Source organism: Orbicella franksi, chromosome 6, assembly GCF_964199315.1.
Source record: "Orbicella franksi chromosome 6, jaOrbFran1.1, whole genome shotgun sequence".
In the NCBI taxonomy this organism is placed as follows: domain Eukaryota; kingdom Metazoa; phylum Cnidaria; class Anthozoa; order Scleractinia; family Merulinidae; genus Orbicella; species Orbicella franksi.
The window spans coordinates 23,679,540-23,701,324 of record NC_138150.1 but is presented as its reverse complement, the minus strand read 5'-3'; the positions used below and the strand labels follow the sequence as shown (position 1 = coordinate 23,701,324).

Sequence of the window (21,785 nt, the reverse complement as noted above, 5' to 3'; positions counted from 1 at the left end):
GTAACATTTTAAGGTCTGTCATGTGACATGAGATGATTTGTCCACTGGGTGTGGTAAGAAATAAGGTTATTTCCAAATAAAGCTGTAAAAAGCACTGAAAATAAGAATGAACTGTCAAAACTTAGGTTCATTGCACAGAACAAAACAGAAACTTACATGATATGCTTATTTGACAGTCAAATCTTGTTTTGTAAAAGAGCAGGAAGTGTTGGCATCAATACTATAAAATACTACCTCAAAAGGCTGTGGCTGGTTTCCATAGCAACCATTTTGAGTAAAACTCTAGAAATTTAATTTCTTTTCTTGAGTGCAATAACACACAATTGATCTTTCTTCACCATATTTAAACAAACTTTTTGGTCCATTTGAGGGTACCATACCACCTTAAACGTATAACATTAGCCAGAGAAAGACCGTGATCCCCGATTATGGCTTCTGACGTATAATCAATCATTTTAAACTGAATTGGTACTGAAACATCAATAGTGACTTTAAAAAGTTATTTTAATTTAGCGGAAAAAACTTCTGGGACAGAAAAAAGCTATTCCAGGAGTTCTTATAAGAGCCCATTTCTTTAAAACGAAATTTTTCTATATAGCGAAAAGCACAGTATTTCAGGGAAACGCTACGTGATGGAAGATTCTCGTGTAACAAGACCGTTGTCCAAATGGTGATTAGACATTCATGTCCCAGCATGACGGAGTAGATTTGGAAATACAGTGGGTGGGTCAATAATTGGATTGCGTGTTGCGTTACACAGCCGTGTTGCTCAACTGATTTTCAGGGTACATTTCGAGCATATTGCTCTGTAGTCATGTCTGGTGCAAACATATCGTTTTAGGTCACTTTAAAATTTGACGGTACGACATTTACCCTGTTAAGCTAGTAATTTTACGGACGAATTTGGTTTCTTTCAGAAAACTTCAAATTTTCTCCCTCGTAAAACGATGAGAATGTGTGGCGTGACGTACTCCAAGAATCTGGAACCCAGCTTATGTTCACGTGAAACCCACGTGGTGTTTCCCAAGTAAAATTTTGGCGCGTTCGCTCGCGGGCGACTGTAATAAATTTAGCAACTCTTCGAAGGTTATTGCAGTTCTGGGGAATTGTCGATCAAGAATTTTATTTGTTGAAGAGCCGTTTAGGTGAGAGCCAATCTAGGATAATCAATGAAGTACTTATCTTCTCGATTACGCTTTCAACAGAGTTGTTTTGTGTCTTCGTTAAGAGCTTTGATAAATAATTTTGTTGCTTGAATTTTTTAGAACCGAACGAACCTGGTATTTCTTGTTCATTAGTTCAAATTTTGATCGCGTAACGAAATTTTCTTCAGGTTGGTAATAAGCTTATTCAGGACATGGCTGTCAATGGTGTTTGTGGAGATGGATTTCACTTCCTTCGTGAATCATTACAAGAAAACGATCCTGAGATCTACGAAATTTTGAAGAAGGAGAAGCAACGACAAGTGCGAGGACTCGAGCTCATCGCCTCAGAAAATTTCACCAGTACAGCCGTTATGGAGGCACTGGGCTCCTCAATGACTAATAAATACTCCGAGGGACAAGTAGGACAGAGGTATTATGGTGGAAATCAGTTTGTCGATGAAATGGAAAGCTTGTGCAAGAAAAGAGCCCTTGTAGCGTTTCGGTAAGTACACGTGTTATATTAATTGTCACGTGTTCTATCATTTAATTTTTCGGTATACTCCCAATATTTTCCTAAATATTTCGGAGATCGGTTCAGTTTGGTCAGGTTTGTGCTTCAAACGTTGGCGTTTTCCAATAAGTTCGAATTGAATTAAAGCGAAGAACCCGCGTGATAAATGTTATGCAATTTCTCGTGTGAAGGTGTTAGAGGTCACGCTTTAGGTACTGTTGTGAGATCATGAGGTACAAGATGGTTTTGAAATCGAACTGAATAATTTAAGTTACGAATCGACAGACAGATGCAGTGTACATGAATAGTAAAGCAAAGATAGGTTCAGATTGTGAAAAACGACTGACACAATCGCGCTAATGATGGTCATAAATTTGCATGCATTCACCGCACGTAAGGATAATGAACGGTCATAGTTCAAATGGAGTGATGAAGGCCAGTGGATCAGTCAACTTTGTGGCACATTCACTGCTGGCTTTAAAATTTCTCTCCTCCCTTTTTTAAAATACACCTTATCAGAGGTCTAAATTAAAAGAAATAAGTGCAAGATAATATGCTAAAAATTACAACATTGAGGATTTTAAAATGAGCCACACAAGTTCTCAAAGGATGCAGACCTAACACAGATGTGTAAAGACAGGAAAGTTAAAGTACAGTATGATTGTGGGGATCGTGTGTACTAAAGGCATCCGCGGTCAAGTGTCGATTGATACCCATGATCGACACTTGGTCAACACCTGATCAACATCTCAGTCAACACTCCATTGATATCCTGATCAATACTTGGTCGACACTTGATCGCCATCTCGATCGACACTTGATCAACCGTTGGTTGATAGTCAGCTGAATGTTGACCAACTCATATACATCAATTGAAGATTAGTCAGCTCTCGACAGACTGTCAATCAAGTGTCAATCAAGTGTAGGAATCCAACCTTCTTATTAGGTCAGAAATATATATATAAGAGGTGCTTTCCATTTGATGAAAAATTCCTGTTTGAATTTCTGGAAATTTCCTGTGACAAATGGAGCAGCATTTTCTGAAATTTACGGTAAGGAGGACAATATTGCCAGGTATACTGAAATTTGTTGAATTTTCAGTTGAGTGGTTCTTCTGGAAACTTTCCCCCAACAAATTTCCATATCATATGTCCACATTTCAAAATTTTTGGAATTTTTGCTCGAATGGAAAGTGCCCAGCATGATAATACGTGATCATCAAATGTAAATATATTACAACAAAGATGTGACTTTGTATTCCAAGATCCTGCTATATACAAATACCACCACATGCCTGACTCTATTTACTTTATTATTGCAGACTTGACCCAGAAAAATGGGGTGTGAATGTACAGGCCTACTCTGGCTCCCCTGCTAACTTTGCAGTTTACACTGGGCTTCTTAATCCACATGACCGTATAATGGGTCTTGATCTACCAGATGGAGGGCACTTGACACATGGGTTCATGACAGAAAAGAAGCGTATATCTGCGACATCCATCTACTTTGAATCAATGCCTTACAAGACAAACCCAAAGACTGGTTTAATAGACTACGAAATGCTTGCCGAAACAGCCAGATTGTTCCGCCCTAAGCTGATTGTCGCTGGAATCAGTGCATACCCACGCCATTTGGACTATGCCAAATTCAGGGCAATATGTGATGAGGTTGGTGCTTATCTCATGGCTGACATGGCACATATCAGTGGTCTCGTTGCTGGTGATGTGGTCCCAGGTCCATTTGAGTATGCAGATATCGTTACAACAACAACGCACAAGTCACTCCGTGGCCCACGCTCTGGAGTCATATTTTACCGCAAGGGCATCAAGGGTTATAAGAAGAATGGGGACCCCATAAAGTATGACTATGGAAGCAAAATCGACTTTGCTTTGTTCCCTGGACTTCAAGGTGGTCCGCACAACAACCAAATCGCTGCACTTAGCACCGCATTTAAGCAGGCCAACACGCCACAGTTTAAGCAATATGCCCAACAGATCTTGGACAACTGCCAAGCGTTGGCTAAGGTACTGTTGGATCGAGGATACACACTGGTGTCTGGGGGATCTGATAATCACCTGGTGTTACTTGATCTGCGGCCTTTAGGAATGGGTGGTGCCCTGGCTGAGAAAGTTTTGGAAGAGGTCTCTGTCACTGGTGAGTTATTTAGTCATTGTTACTTGGTTTCTCATTGTTGTATTAACAGTCAAAGAACTTGACCAGCAAATTAAGGGAAATCCTCATAGTTTAGTAAGGAGTTCTTGCAATAATTTTCATTAGGTAGCTTGAGCAATGAAGACAGCGGCGGCAAGGACAACACCTAGTAAAAAATGATTTTGTATTTTACCTTCGAATGCCAATCAGTCTCAAAGCCTGTTTAAGCTAAATATGTAATGTCGGCAGTCAATTACAAAAGGAAACCATCCTCCAAAATATACAGCACGTGATCATTTCATATTGTTTTGTAGAGGACAACCATGAAAATTATGTACAAAGATTTGTAGCACACAGTGTGCAGCCATTATTGTTCTGCTTATTTAACCTTATGTTTGGTGATGTTCTTGTTGCCACTGCTGTCATGGTTTGCTTAAGATCCCTATTAATGACCCTGGAACATCTCTGAATAGAAAAACAAAGTACTAGATTGCTAAATGCTCAACAAAGAAGTAAAATGTTAGCATAAATGCAAACATGATCACCCCTTACAAGCTTATTATTATAAGAGCAATAACCATAACACTTGTTATGACGTGCCATTTTGATGGGTGGTTGTTTCTGTTAGTGAGGCAGTTTCCAGTAATTGATAAGTAAGTATGAACATCACTTGCATCTGAGCATTAAGGATCATGTGTACCAAAGGCATCTGCAGTCAAGTGTCGATCAATATCCTCAATCAACCCTCCATCAACACCTCAGTTGACACTCGATTGACACTCTATCAACAATTCGGTCCACAACCAGTTGAGAGTCAACTACATGAAATTTTCAGAATATGAGTCAGTCGGCACTACTATCAACCAACTGTTGATCGAGTGTTGAGTGAGTGTCAATGGATTATTGATTAGGATGTTGAACGCGTGTTGATCGAGATGTCGATCGAGGGTCAATCGAGGGTATCGACCAACACTCAACCACAGATTCCTTTAGTATGCATGATCCAATATGTACATGTTGTGAAAGAAAAAATGATCTTACTGGGAATCAAATGTTGCATGATTCATTATCTAGCATTTCAAGTTAAAATTGACCACATTCTAAATGAAAAAGTCTGGACATCAAATCAGGAACTTTTGTTTTCAACGATAATTGGCAACGATTAGACAACTGATAAAAATTGTGTTTTGTTGTGGGCAGAAGAGTTTGCCTTGCACTGTGATCCATCTAGAAAAAGGCAGTAGTGAGTCCAGGGACTCACACAGCCAAAAACCTGTGAGTCCCACACTCATCATTATTTGAGTTGTACCTATAAATAACACATACAATTAAATGAGCTTTGTATTTTATTAGTTACATTCAGTCTTTGACATACAAATCACGCCTTTTCTTCGGGTTTCCTCAAATGACTTTCTTATCTCAGGGCCTTGGAGGGCCATCTTGTGTTCAAGGAGACCAGCATGGCGATTTAGCGTGGTGTTTTGAAAATTTAGGCACTGGGCTTCCTTACTCATCCGTTCAATTTCCTAGCCTCTGAGCAGACTTCTCAATACAAATAATTTCCATTTTTCTCGTAGACCAGCCATGAATATGTTTTGAGCCACGCAGATTTCGCTTGTGCTGATTCTTCATTGTCTTCATTCACTTTCACATCATCCTTCTCTACTGCAGTTGCTGCTTCTTGTTCTTGATATTTTTACTCACTTTGGGCCACTTTGCAAATGAGAGCTGTGTTTGCCCCTCCAGGGGCTTAAGTTTTTTCTTCGGTGGCATTTAATTTGAATAACAATGTCCACCTTACCAAAGCAAGCAGGAAGAGACAGAAAGCCCGTGTATGGAATCAAAAAACATACACTTCTGTAAAATACCACTGATCATGAAAATTGAGCCTGTAATGACCAGACTATAATGGTGTCCGCTTTACGATCACGCGCTGCTTACTTTGATACTTATTTTGAAATTTTTCATAAATAGAGAAGAAAAGTCTTAGTCGTGATCGTAATAGAGAGAAGGCAATTTTTTCGCGTCCAATGAGACGCATCTGGGACTAAATTTGTGTGTTTTTTAGGAAAATTACGAGTCTGAGATGCGGGACGCATAGGTAGATGGATCTCTGCTTGCAGTCTGCCAAACTTCAAATGTTTCAGTACAAGCCATGCAACATTTGATACTCTGGTCCTTTTTGCACAACATGTCCAGCTGACATGTAGAGTATCGGTGGTATTGAAGCCAATGGGTGGTTAGCAAAATGAGAGCCCTCTTTTCTAGTTTTGTAAGAATGGAGACAGTTTTTCAAACATTTGCAAATAAAGCAGGGGTTACACACTGTATTTAATTAGGGTTCTGACAGTAATAACTGTAGTGAAGATAGCGGTGAGCCTGTTATGCAAGGATTCAACAAATGTTTTCACAACTTTCCAGGTCATGTGTACATGTACATCTCAGAATATATCATTACCTTGCAGTGAACAAAAATACTTGTCCTGGAGACAAAAGTGCCTTGCGTCCAGGTGGCCTTCGTATTGGTGCACCTGCCCTGACGACACGCACAATGAAGGAAAAGGATTTTGAACAAGTTGCTGACTTCATTGATCGTGGCATCAAACTAGGATTGGAAGTGCAGAAACTCAGTGGGCCAGAGCAAAAGAAATTTGAAGAAGTGTTGTTAGGGGATCAGTTCAAGGGCAAAGTGGAAGCATTGAAAAATGAAGTGGAGGAGTTTGCTATCAAATTCCCAATGCCAGGCCATGATGATATTTAAACCACTGGATGTTGCGCAGTCTGTATTATGTTTAGTAACATGTGTAACATATTTGAAAGCCAGCACATGATGATACAGCATTTTATGCATTCTGCAACATTAGGGGTGCAAAATAATAGTACTGAGTGGTCTTGGAAACTTTTGATCCTACCTTAAAATTTCTGAAGTGTTTATGATGAGTCATCAAGTCTCGTTTATCTGTGTCTTTCAGTCGTGCGGTGTAGAATCATTCAAGTTGCAGTCTTAAATTTTCAAACAAGTGTCTTGGCAAGTCTCTGATTTCACCATTCTTCACCCCTAACTTTCCCATTTGTATGTTTTGAAAATAAGTTTAGGGTAAGTGAAGAAATTAAGGCATCTAGTGAAACAGACATTACAGATAACACTGTCGTTATGGTGAAGTGAAATTTCTGTGGTGATAGCCATAGAACTTGTGCATATTTAAACTTTAAAGATTCAGGTTTTTCCCCAGCAAACTTCTGTGATCACAGTTGAGAAGCTAAATTATTGTATAACATCATAAGCAATTAGCTGTGAATGATATGACTATGTACTTGATAAGCAACGTGAACCAGTGTTATATCAAGTTATATCTAATAAACAGTATAATATTTCTCCAAACAGTGTTTTTTTGGTGGATGTAGGACCTGTGCAAGTCCTCTTTAATGTTGTGACGTCAGCTATTTTGGGTGGCCACGTGCTGAAAAGGTGTTAGTACAAAACCAAATGGAAAGAACAAATCGAAATTATGTGGTTGCCAAATTCAGTAGAAGAGATGATTTACTGTGTACGTAAAATTCATTATTGTTTGATTTTGTATACCTACACTGCTTTTTGTATGACATCCCTGGTTATTGATCCATGATCCCCTCTGTGTTTCAAGGAGTTTCATCCAGACTCCCTTGACTGTCACCCATTAAAAGGACTTCTCAAGACACGACTGGGAATGAATCAGGCTTCAGATCACAGTTTTCCCCTTTGCAATAGTGTTGCTTAACGGGGGACGGAGGCTTTGCAGAAGCTGTAATCCACAAGGCTAATATCATCCAAGCAGTTCTGACATTGCTATACAATTATTACCCCCTCCCCCTCAACCCACGCGAAAAAGAAAACACCAAATTGAACAGTTTTTATACTCTAATCACCCTGAAACGATTATAAGATATTTTGTGACTTATCTTAATAAACACAAACACAGCATCAGGGGCGGGCATCTCGTGTATTGATACAGCGAACGTTTACATCATCACCATAAAGAAATTACAGCAGTGAATAAACAATAAAGCAAAGTTGAAAGAGATGCCTTCGCGTGGCTCTTGCATAGCTTACAAAATCCTAAATAGCCTAATAGTCATCGCGCTGTCAGTTGAACAGTTCAAAACCATGCCCCCCATGGTAACTTGGGTCTCGTATGGTGAGATATTTTAGAAGAGGTGCTACTTGGTTAGGGAAGGGCGTGTTTCGTACTAACTGGTCATGTGACCTTGAAAACAGATTTCAGATTTTACAAATAAACAAAGTTTATTCGAAGAAACTATAGCTATATTGCAAGGAAAATTAAATGAAAATCACAAGTGGTTTTTTGTTTTCCCATTTTTTCTTCTGGAGATGAGGTTTTACACTGAGTTTTCATCAACTTTGTTCCCAGGGCCCTTTCTCCCAAGTGAGGAGAGGACCCTGAGAACGCAGTTGAATAGACCAATTTCGATATATTAAAATTCAGCCTTAAACAATAGACCTCAGTACGAGGCTCTGGGGAATAAACCCCACAAACTCTGTAGTTATTCCCCAGAGCCTCGTACTGAGGTCTATTGTTTTAGGCTGAATTTTAATATATCGAAATTGGTCTATTTTGATTGCTTTATGTCAGCCTCGTTTCCATAACCTCTCTTCTTCCTCTCTTCCCCGGAACGAGGGAAAGAGAAAACCTGATAACTAGGTTGGTAGTTTTATTCTTTTGTCCTAACTGTTGTGGGTATCCGAGTCGCCGATGAAGTCTCGCCCATTAACCCTTAATTCGTAGCAACACTACAAGGGTTTATCCAGAGGGTCGTACAAAGAGGGGAGGTACGGGGAAGATGGCTGCCACTCCTCGCACCAAGGCCCTCCCTTTTAATTTTTAGCTCGCTGTTGTTCGCGCTTCACTGCAACTAACTGAACACACTGTTTCGCCTGAAAGGAGTAGCAAAGAATGAACTGAAGATGTTTCTGTTATGTTTCTCATCTGTGATGTTTCTGTGAAACTGCGGTAATGTTACGTGCAATTTGTCACCCAACAAATGTCACAAAAGGGGTTATTTACAGACCTTTACACGCGACGCTGCGTGGTCTAATGGCCCAGACCGTTCTATAAAGAATTACTTTGTGTAACTTCTAAGAGAAACCTTTGCCGTTAAAATTATATTCTTGGCATGTTTAGCGCTCCAAGGTAAAGGTATTTTAACAACTTAAAAGAATTGGACCGTTAACCAGAAAACTTTCGCTTCCTTTACCCCGCGCATTGTTGTCGTGCACCTTGTGGGGTGAAGGCGTGTCACGATACAGGCTATGCAGGTTATGTCTGGCATTGTTTCGGGCTACACTAAAAGACTTTTGCCTTGTACGATGCACTGATTAAGATTAAAATATCCCGGTCAAATCCTAGAAGAAATTTGCACTACCGTTTTTAGTTTAGTTTCGTCGAAGAATAGATCTTGAAAATCCTGCTGCCGAGAAATTTCAAACGGAGGGTTGTAGTTGTTTAGCCAGAAATCGTGTTTCGCAATGTTTTGCACAAGGAATCATTCCTCGGCTTAGTTCATTTATGCCTTTGTTAGTCGGAATTTATCGTTTTGTGTGTATTTCCGGGGCATGATTGGGGCGGTATTTTGCCGGAAGATGACAGTAAATAGTCAAATTTACTTTTAACAATCGATCGATATTTGGGCCTAATCAAGATTGAAATGGCGGTTTTTATCGTCTTGCAAACAAGCGGGTAAACTCAAAACGGCCTGGAGGAAGGAAATCCTTAAATAAAAACCTCGTTCTGTGTCATTTAAGAGACGATTTCCTAAACGCTGAACAATTTTAATTGTAATTTACGTAATGACTGAACTAGACATACCAGACGCTTTAGTTTGCTCTCTTTTTATCCATGACTCTGACGGTGACGCAAATAAGCGAATTGAAGTAGTTCGACAAGAGAGGGACATCATATTTAATTTACTCTCGTGTAGATCTCAAGATAGACACTGAATTGTATTTTAGTGTATTAAGATGAACTGAGTTATATTTCAATTTACCGCCTTCAACTCCTTTTCGCAAAAATCAAATCCTGACTTTCGTTTTGGCAGAACCTTTGGTAACAAATACGACTCAACTTTCCACCTAATATCACGTTAATATCTATTTAAAAGACCGTTGGACAGGACTTGTTTGTCTCCGAAATACTTTTTTTGCGAGTTGTGTATCAGAATGACCTTTTACGGAATAACGAAAACATTTTCCATTGTGATAAATAGAAAATAAAACATGACCACAAAAGGTGCGCACTTTTGATATTCTTTTTAACCTTTTCATATAAATTCTTCTTTAGCAATATACTTTTCGATTGAAAATAGACGAGCGACCAGGGTTAAACATATTAAAACAATCAAAACGCTCTCAGGTTAAAATTTTAGGTTACAATGAGGCTTTTCTTTTCGTTTGTCCTGAGAGCATTTTAGCCTGTCTTCGTAACAACGTATCTAAGCACTGCAACGAGAAATTAATACTAAAATGTTTATCACTTTAAACAAAAGTTGAAAACAACTTTAGACACCTAAATGAAGAGACATAAGAAGGACCACGCCTTCAGATCTAACCTTATAAAAATAAGTACAATATATATATAAGCTTATATGGACTATATTGCAATATGTCTTTCTCTCCATCAATCTTTCTCTTTTTAACTAAATTCCCTTATATCGATCTTGGTTTGATTGTATGATTTATTGATGCTGTAAATTCATTCTTCCACTAACCTTTTGTCATACCCCATTAACCGAATGCCATCAACACTTTGTTAAGTGTTACTCAAATACAATAAGTGATGGGGTACTGAGATGCCTCACTTGGAATAACAACATAAAACTTAAAAAAACCGACGTACTTTTCTGATGCCGGATGGTAGATTGACAGTAGAAGTTTCTTATTTTTCACATCTCCCGGTGATGCTTGCAGATTTTATTTAAGTGCATGGGACATATTAAAAAACGGTCACCTTGGTAATTACAAACATGCAGTAACACATCCAATATGTAGTGTCGATTCAATAACTTTCGCTGTCGTTTTATTCTTCAAAACCATCATTATATGTTAGAAATGGATTTTTTGGAACTCTGAGAGGAAGGCGTGTCGACAGTTTGGGCAGCATTTCCGGAGCTAGAAACTCCAAACGCCGTTTCCATTGTATTTTCGCATGACTGACCGTCAACTCGGCGTGAAGGGGTTTCCTGAACAATAACGTTGACGCATGCGTACGCAAATATTTATACGGTGCTTATGGCGTTGTGTCGATCAAACCGTATTGACACGAGCAAGATCAAATTTCAGTAATAAGAGAGTTGTAAAGGAAATGGCCTTGGATGTGGCTGTATGGTGCAAACAGCTCGAAGTTGTTGTTCTGCTTCTAGTCTGTCTGTGCAGTCCGGTATTTTTGTGCCCGTCAGACTGCGAGTGCGGACGAGAAAATCAAATGATCTTCGCGGAATGCTACGATCTAAATAGCATGACGAGCATTCCTGCCGGCATCCCAACAGATACCACCACACTGTGAGTTAACCATTAGTTTATTTGTTCTCTAGCGATCAAAATAGGTCTTGTTATCAGCTCATAAAATTTTGTCACCTTTCTGAAGGGTTGTTATCTTATAAAATACACTGGCAAAGACACGAGGTAGCACAAACATGGCATAGAAACAAATTCAATTACCGCGTACTGTCCAAGCTTAGCTGAGTCAATTTCCAGTCGCCTTTTTAACATTGACTTGTCATTTACAAACCAAAGGGGCTGAAGCATTTCTTACAACTTAGGATCAAGTCAAAAGCGTAGCTTTTACAGAAATTGTACAACAAGAAATTGAAATTCGTTGTTAATGGCGGAGGGACCTTCTCAGTTCACGAATTTATTTCGAAGAGTTTTGTCGGCTCGTGTTCAACTCTGGGTTTGAAAGAATTTCTTATGTAAGCAAAGTGTATTCAGAGTTCGCATCGTTCAGCAAACAATTGACAGATTATTAAAAATTTGCTCGGAAACCGAATTTTGATAGTTTTCCGCCACAATTGACGTTCTGTCAATCGCGATGTTTAGTTCACGTAAAGTCGCGCTTTCCTTGTAAGAAAGTAAGCTTATATCTAAGTTAAACTTGAGTTTCTGTGAGAGCTACCACATCGGGACCTCGTTATCAAAAATAGATTTTTAATAAGGAATCTAACCATAAAATACATATTACAAGAAGTATTTAGTCGATATATTCAAGTGTCAGCTATTTTGCTGGGCTATTTTTTTTTTTGCTCTCAAATACGGTCTGTATTCGAAAATCTGAAGATCGATTCATGAAATGGACCTTTTTCATAGCACAACGCTAACTCTAACTTTAATTTCATTTCTTACTTTTTCTCCTTAGGATATTATTCAACACTCGGATCTCAAAGATTCCGCAGAATGCCTTTCAAGGATTGTCTAATCTGAATGCAATGTGAGTAATCCAAATGTAAATTTGTCTGTATTGTGTGTGACACCTTTGCCTTGATTACCTGCGCATATTTAGAGAACGTCTCTTTTGTACAAGAACAAAACCACTTCCTTGACGAAGAGAAATAAACACACAGACAGGCTGAATGTACAAGAGCAAGGAAAACATGATTGTATGTTTTCGGAAATCGGCTTTTTTAAAGATAATCTGGCGAAAAAGGGCGCCAATATCCGAGAAATTTCTGCTTTCGTTTGGTCAAAAGAAATTTGTTATGCATCAAAGATTTAGAAGTGTGGGAGTACAAGCTTATTTAATTTTTCCACACATTCACATGACCGCTGCGACACTCACTGTCTTTTCTTATTATGACAATGACCAATAGAATTTCAAGAAAGAATATTTTACTATTGCGAAATAAGAATGTTTTGGACTATATTGATTTTGTTCCTTAAGAGGGGAAATGTTTTTTTCTACGTGTTCTTAAGAAATTTTTTCAGTTATCTAAAAAGAGAATTCACTTAAAAATCGTTAGCTTCACTCTTTTAGAAACTTTCGACGTCTGCGAAAAGTTCGTCAGTTGAATTGGAGTTAATACATATTCATTGGCAAATTAAATATATATAGAACAAATTTAATTCTTCTATCTAGATGTAAGAACTAAATAGCTGGACAGAACCGCGATTACTTGCAAATTGAAACAAAGTATTTACGAAATTAAAGAGAGATGATAAGGAAAAAAGTGTCACTTTGATTAAAGGTTTGTTGAAAGATTTTTAATCAACACTGCCGATTAAATCTCTAATCGATCTTTCGAGAATTGTGATTATCACAGACGAATAGACTATTGAAAATATTTCTAGAAGATTATCAAACTTTGCGCAATATTATTTTGATGATGGGCATTCTTTCATTTCTCAGTTGTTACACCCGCGCCTGAGGCAATCCTTCAAATAACAGACCACTGAGACAGTTTAGCAAAACCTCTTTTCTTGTTTGGCTACTTATCTCAACACGATCTGTTAGCATTGTCTTCTGCCCCTTAATAGAATACATCGATATCGTAAACAAACCTCAAACAGCTGTGATCGCTGAAAGCGCTCTGTTCACCTCCATTCTCTAGCAATCCCGTCGGCGCTTCTGAAGTCCAGTCAACTCATATCTCATCTCTGTTCTTTTTAATTAAAAATATGCCAAAGGGATTAACACACGATTGTGCCAGCGAATGTTAAGAGGTCGGTAAGGTTCGGATTTAAACAGAATTTGCGCAAAAAAGTCAACTGTCACATTTCAGTTTGCCTAATTCTTATAGCGAAGGAATCGAAAGCGCATTGAACTACAATGGCCACAATGGCACATGTCAGCGAAAATACCCTAAAAGGATAAACTTTTGTCTCAGCGTAATACAGGGCTATATTTAGATCATACTCGCACAAATGAAGTAGCCTGAGAGCTTATAGAGAGCGTGCGAAAAAAAAAAAGAAACAAATGAAACTTCAGTCTGGAATTTCGTTACAAGCATGTTTTGGGCTGGGGGCGTTAGGTTCCTTAGTATGTTCTAGAGAAACCAAAATTTTATAAAGTGGGCAATATCACGTTCTTACGCAGTTACTCTTTAACTACGGAAATTAGGCGTCTCGACAAAATGCAAATGTATTAGTTGTATTGTGAAGTATTTATACAGGAATGTCACAGATTATTGTGTATCAGTAACTGATGTATTGGCCTGGCTGTGATCTGTTAAATCACTCAGGAATATCATTACACGCAAGTCTGACCCGTTAATGTCAGCAGGCTATGAAAAGAGCTGAATTAACAAAAGCCGGCTTTAGCTGGATCACTTCGCTTAACTTTGACAAAATGACCTTAGAATTAATCTTTATGTGGCTGGAAATAGAACTGTTAATTTATGAAAACGTAAAGTTGAACTACAATGCAAGGTTTTCTGATTTTCTAAGGCAATAAACTGTATTCATCCGATGAAATCTTTCAGTTTTTGCTTCCATGAAATACAAACCTAAACATTGGAGATTTCAACATCGATCACTTAAACAACTTGACAAGATTTTGCAGCTCAATTTGCCTGTATAAAACTAGCAAATTGTTAGGGAAAGATTCCGAAACAAAGTTTTGTGGTACGTTTTGCATATTGGGCGTACGAGTTTAACATCACTTTTGAACGAAGACACTATGCCAGACAAGGCTAAGTTCTGGAACTATAACAGAGCTTTAATTACACTGTTCACTTAAGTGATGGCCTATATTATATGAAAGGCAATAGATTGGGGTCTGCTATAGGTCGTCTTTGCCATGTCTGAGGCACTTGTTATATTATTATTCAAAGCGACATGTCTCGCCGAGGTAATGAGCTTGACATAGACTTGAAACATGAAGTGAAACTTTGCACGAGGATATTAACGTTGTTGACATAAACAGCGACTTTTTAGAACATTGAGCCGATGAAGAAAAATGATAAACACTTCATAGACGTGATTGCTGCGAACTTCTAGACGTCCTATATTACACATTTTTTCCTGAACGTCTTTTTGATGAAGTTAATTTTTCTCTCAGTATGCGCGGACGTTCTCACCCTTCTCACCAGAGACATTGGGTTTTTTTTTGTGCTTTTTGGTTCACGATCCCTTCGATCATAAGGAAAGTAGTAGTGTGTGATGAATTTTCCTTGCAAAGACAATTTTGCCAGTTTCAAACTAATGAAAGTAGACCGTTAATTAAAATTCAATTGTGAAGTGGAACACGTACACTCTTCGCCAGGTTCATAAACTCCGTACGTACACAGTATAACAGTCAAATATCCCAACCACAAACAAACTCAGTTACCACCACAAGGAGACCCGCTTTGTCAATAGCTTTCGAGAGTCAAGACTGAACTGTCTTTTCAAGGACTGGAAACTTTGATTTTCTAAGTCTTTCGCGGAGGCAAATTGCACATACTTGTTTTTCACTATATTTGCAACTCGTTGTCTATAAAGGGGCACATTCTCAGTGCATCGGGGCAGCTTTTCTTCAGTTATTTTAATGAAGGCCAATAAAACCCATACAGCATCCATTTCTCTTGATAATATAGAAATCGCAAATAAATCTTTATCCCCATTCAGATCACCCTGCCGGTCAGTTTTTACTAATAAAGACTGCCTAAACTTCTATGAAATGTTGCCGAGTCTTTCCCTCAGCCAAACCATCGTTTTTTCTTAGTCTAATTTCTTACCGACTCTGATTTACGCTCTCAATTGCACTCAAAATTTTTTTGGGCTAAACGTGCCCATTTTCAGCGTATCTGGATTTGCCCTTTGGTCATTAAAGATCAATAGCACCCGTGGAGTCCCAATCAAGTCATACCTTTGCCGCTTCAACAAAACCCTGATAGACCTGAACCAATGACAGCGTTTCTTTCTCCTCAGACTCGGAATCTAAGCATTTGTATTTCGTTCAATATACATCACTTTGCTACGGGTGTTCATTTTCAGTATATAATCCTGAAAATAACTCAAAGCGAAAGCGCAACTTAGCCAGCAATATGAGGTTTAAAAAACTCCGAAATTACAACACCAGTTTGCAGTTCAGGACAAACTCACAAACGGGTAAGGATGATTTTTAATAACTTAACATTCAATTTTAATTTGCAGAAGCATACAGTCCAATCCCTTAACAAGCATAGATGGAAATGCTTTTCAAGGGCTAACAAAGCTCAAAGAATTGTAAGTTTCGACATCTTTCTTCTATTTTCTTAAATTATAGTTCTGTAGTTTGCTTTTTTCTACTTTTCTTAAATTTCCCTAACAGGTCTTTACATTTGTTTTCCTATTTCAATGTACCGTTTTATGCCATTAACGCTAGTACGTTTGTTTGGTTCTTGCAGATCGTTGAATAGGAACAATGTAACTATTCTCTCGAAAGATTCCTTCAAAGGGCTAACACAAATAACAAGAATGTAAGTTAATTCATATTTGTCATTTTTTTATTTCTGTTATTGTCAAAAGCTTCACGTTCTTATAATAGGTGTTTTAATTTCATTGGTTCACAGAGATCTATCCAGCAACAACTTGCAGATACTTCCTGATGGATTATATGAAGACACAGTCAACCTCGGAAAATTGTAAGTTGGTTAAGCTGATAACTAAAACTCATTTCCTTTAACTGCAATTTAGTAAAGGCCCAGTCCACATTACGCCGGAGAAATTGAAAAAAGACGTTTCCACTCTGAAAACACATCAAATGTTTTCTGTCCACACTACGCAGGAGAAATTAAAAATGCAACAATCACCGGTCATTTTGGATTTGTGTTCGAGGAAAACTCTGTCAGGGAAATCATATATTATCGTAATGTCATCGTTTTCGAAAAGCTTCATTTTCTACGTGTTTTTCGTCCACACTAAAACGCAAAGCTGGCGTTTTCAAATTTCTCCGGTTTGAAGAGCGTTTTCAAAAAGCTTTGTTTCAGTTTAGGTCGTGATGGATGTAGTGTGGACGGTAGGTAAAAATAAAGCTTCCTTTTATTAAATTTCTCCGGGTAGTGTAGACGGGGCCTAAATCGAATGGAAAGAAATCATTGTAGATGTTAAACCTGATACAAAAACAGTAAGAGATTATTCAGAGAACCTCTCTGCGGTATTGATGATTTGTAACTTGTAGCCCCCTTGTACCATTATATTTTTAATGATTTTCTTCTCTTCTCACAGATACCTTGATGACAACAAATTTACTTCAATATCTTCAAATCTCCTAAGAGGGCTTGGCAGATTGACTTATCTGTAAGTACTAAGAGGCTAGTGCAATCAGTCGCTACTCAGTGAACCATATTCGTATTCTCGGTATTTGAGTGGAACTAGCTTGCAATGGAGGCTCATGCGGCGAAATACCCAACCTCGTTCCCAGGGTCTTTTCCCTGGCTTGGGGGTGGGCCAGGGAAAAGACCCTGGGAACGAGGTTGACGGAATACCATTAAAAAAGACTCCCCGTATTAGCCTCAGTTGCAAGCTAGTTCCAGTCCTATACCGAGAACACGAATATTGTCCATTCTCGTGAATTTTATTTTTGAATGACCTAACATTAGGGAAGTTAGCCAATTATTCATAGCTGCGTGTGTTTCTTATTTTATGACCAGGTCATTAGCTGAAAACCAGATTTCTAGCATCGACAGAGAAGCGCTCGCTTCCATGGCTTCAAGTCTAAATACTTTGTAAGTTTGAATTTTCTTTTTCGTTTTCTCAATTTTATTCAGTTGAACGTGGTTGTTTGGTGTTAATTTTTTTTCTATGTTGTTGTTGTTGCAGAAAGTTGGACAACAATCGTCTAAGTGAATTTCCAGTGGAACCACTCGAGAATTTCACTGCATTAAATGAGTTGTGAGTATTTCCACACTAACATATCTCTGCTTTTCAAATCAGCACATGTTTTAGTTTATATCGAGTTTTGGGTCAAAAATTCGTCTGAGAAATACGGTCGTGTAGTTTTTGTACTAATATTCATGGCACACAGAGAGAAAACCAAACTTTGAGAGCAAAATTAATTTTCGATCTACTGGAGTAGTTGTGTAAAGACTCTATAAATGATTCGGCAATTAGGAATGAAGTTCCACTGTATTGCAAGGTACAGAAGGACTGAAGCTAGTTTGGTTAAGTTACTCCTTACTTATCGTGAGTGTAATCTCGATTATCAGCTGCTGATTTAGAAAATAAAGTGAGCTCGCGCTCCTCTTCTCCAAATACGCAACTTCCGATGACCTCTCTCTGGAGATAGCCTGCGTAGCAGCTGGCGTAAAACGGGGGAGTAGGGTAGAGTGGGCGGGAATGGAAGGAGGGGGCGTTGGAGAGAGTTCCGTCCACTTCCTCGTAGTAGCTTGTAGCACAGGCTGCACTCGAGACTACTGCTGAATTTGAGCCACTGTGAGTGCGATTTATATTGTTTAGCACAGCGTCCCAAAATCAAACTTTCATGGAGGTGTGGATGATGTTTAATAACGCAAGTCAAGGGCAAATTAAGCTTAAACAATTGCTGTCTTATTCCTCACAGGCTCTTGGAGAACAACCATTTCACTACCATCCCGGTGGAGGCCAAGCAAATTTTCGACAAAATAGCAGAGCAAAACGGTGTCATGTAAGTAGCTCGTCATAAAATGGCAATATTGCGCTACAGCTTAAAAGGATAGTTTTTGTACTCTTCGGATTTTTTTTTTTTTTTCAAAATTTGACAACGTGTAATCCAGGTACATTTTCTTATTGGTTAAACTTTGATGTCTGCTGTATTTACCTAAAAGAAAATGGTGTTCCATGTTCTCTAAGAAAACAATGTACGTTTTAGGTCTAGAAAAGCTGCTAGTAAACGCACTAGTGGAACGAGACCTCAAAAGTGCATTATTTTCTTAGAAACGTAGGAACAGCATCAGAATATAGCATGAAAAAGCGAAAACATTTACAACTAAGAAACGGTGGTGATTGCGCTGGCAACACAACATCCGGGAAAAAAGCTGAGTTATATTCCAACTATCTTTTAAGCAAATCATGAAAATCTTCTTTAGCACCTAAACTTTTTATTTTTTTGTTGTACAGCTGGATTTCTAATAATCCTTTGGTGTGCACCAAGGAACTTGAATGGCTACAAACTTGGCTGAAGCTTCACGCGATAATTATGGGGGGACTGGACGGAGTCACGTGCCGAACGCCCTTCGGTAACTTGAGTAAAGTGTTTGATTTTGACTTCAGTCTTTTGGGTAAGCAACTTACTGTTTTGTGTTAAAATCCAGTTTTAATGAAGCAAAGCAACGGACACAAAGACAGGGAAGCAGAGATGGAGCAGTGGTGAGAGCGCTCGCCTCCCACCAATGTGCCCCGGCTGAAGCTACTTGTAGTCCAAGCCATTTTAGTCCATTAGTCCAGGCTGCGATTAATGGAAGCTAATGGATCTTTCTAGAGAGCCGCTATCGTAGATTCGTACTGGAATGAACCTCCCGTAATCAAAACTGTTTTAAAATTCTCTCCACCCCCCTCTACTCAAATAAATAAATTAATGAATAAATAAATAAATATTAGCTTTCAAAGGGTCAGTAGTCATACCAATATGATGGCAACATCATCAACTCGGAGCTTGTGCAATAATGCAGTATACATTCTTTTTATTACTAAATTACAGATTATTGGCCGATACCCGGGGACATCGATGTAACACCTTCACCTACAGCTTCATCTGATTCCTCGACTATAATCGCGTCCTCAGCAGCACCAGTTGAGACCCTCGCTACGTCATCATCTACATCATCAACAACGACCACCTCCACGTCATCAACGGCACCAACTACGTCATTAGCTACGCCATCAACTCCGATTGTACCAACGTCATCAATGACAACAGCTACAAGGGATACGTCTTCAGTGACAACTATGACTAAGTCATCAACTGTGATCGCCGTTACTTTGTCTTCTACGTCACATTCCTCACCTTCATTATCAGTGACGACAAATCCTCCGGAAGAAAAGACAGTCACGTCGGCAGCAACTGATGAAGCAACTGCTATTTCTACACCTTTGACCTCGACAGCAAAGGAAACTGAGACGACTGGAGAGGAGACCGTGACTCCTGGATCAAAGATTGCTGTTTCCACAAAGTCAATTGAACAAGGTGCGCGCGAATACATTATCTGATAGGTACAAAGAAAGGCCGCTTGAGTAAAATGTGATGTAAATTTGTTATTTCCTATATTTTTCCTCCTCGTATATCGGCTTCGGTGTAAATGGGAGTTCGACGTGAGTGGAAAATATTTGTTGACAAACCGAATTGTTTTCGTCCGATCGGAAACACGCAAGGGCACTCAAAAAGCATGTCGCCCCACGATGACGTCACCTTACTTAGTCTCACCTGTAACACTGACAGCCTTGTGTGAAGCCCTTACTTGGCTTCACGCGTCTTGTCTTGTCGCTGTTATTACTGACGGAGTTTCATATATTTTTTTCTTTTCACTGTAGAGAGTGGATCAGAAAAGAAGTTTCTCACAAGAAATCAAGAGGTTATTCTGTCCGCCTCTGCGGTTGGGGTTTTTCTGATTGTGGTAGTTGCTGTTGCGTTGTATTTCTTCAGGAAGAAAGTGTTGTTACGACAGAAAGCGTAAGTAAACCTAAAAAGGTCTATTTGTTCCTTATTAAAAGCATTTATCCTACTGATTTTACGTTTACTATATTGTAACTAAAACCAATGTTGTTCTGTCCTTCCAGTCCGTAATGACCAGTCTTCTTTTTTTTACTTATATTGCCTCAAGTTTTTACTGATATAGACTTATAAAAGCTTATAAAAAATCTGGCGTTCTGTACCGGTTTTTCGTAAAGTCACCCACAAATCGAGGTGCGAAAGACCGACCTGGAAGGGAGAATACACCCGTGGCGCCCAAAACCTCAGCGTAAAGAGCGAGGGAAAAGAACGCAGCTAACTACAACCACGAGAGACTTTAGGAAAGTCCGAGGTTTAGAAAGGAAAGGCGCAGCGATATTATTTCGCTGTGTTCTTGTCTTTCTAAGAATTCTGAACACGCTCAACTTTCTTGGAAACAGATGCAGAGACGTCTGAGGTTTAACTGAACAATTCTATACTGATGACGTAGCTGTATAGACTTACCTGTGGCGCCTCTGATTGGTTGTTATTTACGCGCGAAAATTCAAAACGGAGACGCTAGTCGTATTTCTCAGGGTAGAGTTACGTCATTAGTATGCAATTTTTCATGTGAACGTAATCTCAGTCAAGTTTTTCTCAAGAGAAGGACGGGAACAAGAGGGCGGGAAGAATTGAGCGTGCGAAAAAAAGACGTCCGTCTGCTACAAGTACAGGAAACATCGTGCTGATTTTGTCTCCTTTTGTTTTAGTTACGGCAATGGGAAGCTTCCAGGAGCGATGTACGATCGAGTCCATGCTGTGTAGCCTTTAATGGGAGAGACGATACTTAATGAATCATTCAGTGATGAGCGCAAGGTTCATACGCGGCAGAAGGAATTCCACTGAATTAAAGAAACCAATCATCTCAGCGGCTGAACACCGGCGTGTCCAAGGAATAACAGGGTCTGCAGCCGAGAAAAATCTTTTGAAGTCGTCCGTACACCTATGAAGAACAGATTATCGAATTGATAAAGAAACGTTCATTCAGTGAATTCAAGGAAAAAGATTATGTTCCCAGATCAGAGTTGACAAAGGTTAAAAACGCTATTTATTGTAAAAAGACAGAAAACCAGCGTGGTAGTGGATAGACGAAAATACCCACAACAGAACATGTTTTAACCACTTCCAATTTCATTTGAGTCATGTTCATCATAGTTACTGCGTGTGGTTCAATTTCCTTATTTATATGGTTTTTACCCGAGATAATGTTTTAGAGATGCTACGATAAGGTTTTTAGAAGTAAAGACTGTATGTTATACATACTTAATTAAAATCGCAAATTAAAGCGACCCTTACAGGACTAAGTTGTAATCAAGTTGTTTCTTCTTGTATTCCTTGTTGAGAGTATCC

At 38.9% G+C, this 21,785-nt stretch overlaps 2 protein-coding genes across 2 annotated transcripts; both read left to right on the top strand.

The window, feature by feature from the left end:
- The first annotated feature begins 738 nt into the window (after positions 1 to 738).
- On the top strand, positions 739 to 7,189 carry LOC145489974 (serine hydroxymethyltransferase, mitochondrial-like). The gene is made up of 4 exons (XM_081469066.1): positions 739 to 1,145; positions 1,334 to 1,647; positions 2,978 to 3,810; positions 6,273 to 7,189. Exons 2-4 carry the CDS (start codon positions 1,358 to 1,360, stop codon positions 6,566 to 6,568), a joined length of 1,419 nt encoding a protein of 472 aa, XP_081325192.1. The 5' UTR covers positions 739 to 1,145; positions 1,334 to 1,357; the 3' UTR covers positions 6,569 to 7,189.
- Positions 7,190 to 10,428: 3,239 nt separating this feature from the next.
- On the top strand, positions 10,429 to 21,738 carry LOC145489603 (uncharacterized). The gene is made up of 13 exons (XM_081468599.1): positions 10,429 to 11,359; positions 12,213 to 12,284; positions 15,926 to 15,997; positions 16,159 to 16,230; positions 16,324 to 16,395; positions 16,979 to 17,050; positions 17,404 to 17,478; positions 17,573 to 17,644; positions 18,312 to 18,395; positions 18,848 to 19,008; positions 19,428 to 19,913; positions 20,258 to 20,396; positions 21,146 to 21,738. Exons 1-13 carry the CDS (start codon positions 11,061 to 11,063, stop codon positions 21,198 to 21,200), a joined length of 1,731 nt encoding a protein of 576 aa, XP_081324725.1. The 5' UTR covers positions 10,429 to 11,060; the 3' UTR covers positions 21,201 to 21,738.
- The last annotated feature ends 47 nt before the right edge of the window (positions 21,739 to 21,785 follow it).

Bases quoted from the DNA above. Each gene is read 5' to 3' on its own strand.
- LOC145489603 (XM_081468599.1), top strand. From the start codon at position 11,061: ATGCGTACGCAAATATTTATACGGTGCTTATGGCGTTGTGTCGATCAA. The intron at 11,360-12,212 runs GTGAGTTAACCA...TTTTCTCCTTAG, and splicing joins CCAACAGATACCACCACACT to GATATTATTCAACACTCGGA. The intron at 12,285-15,925 runs GTGAGTAATCCA...TTTAATTTGCAG, and splicing joins TTGTCTAATCTGAATGCAAT to AAGCATACAGTCCAATCCCT.
- LOC145489974 (XM_081469066.1), top strand. From the start codon at position 1,358: ATGGCTGTCAATGGTGTTTGTGGAGATGGATTTCACTTCCTTCGTGAA. The intron at 1,648-2,977 runs GTAAGTACACGT...TTATTATTGCAG, and splicing joins AGAGCCCTTGTAGCGTTTCG to ACTTGACCCAGAAAAATGGG. The intron at 3,811-6,272 runs GTGAGTTATTTA...ATTACCTTGCAG, and splicing joins GGAAGAGGTCTCTGTCACTG to TGAACAAAAATACTTGTCCT.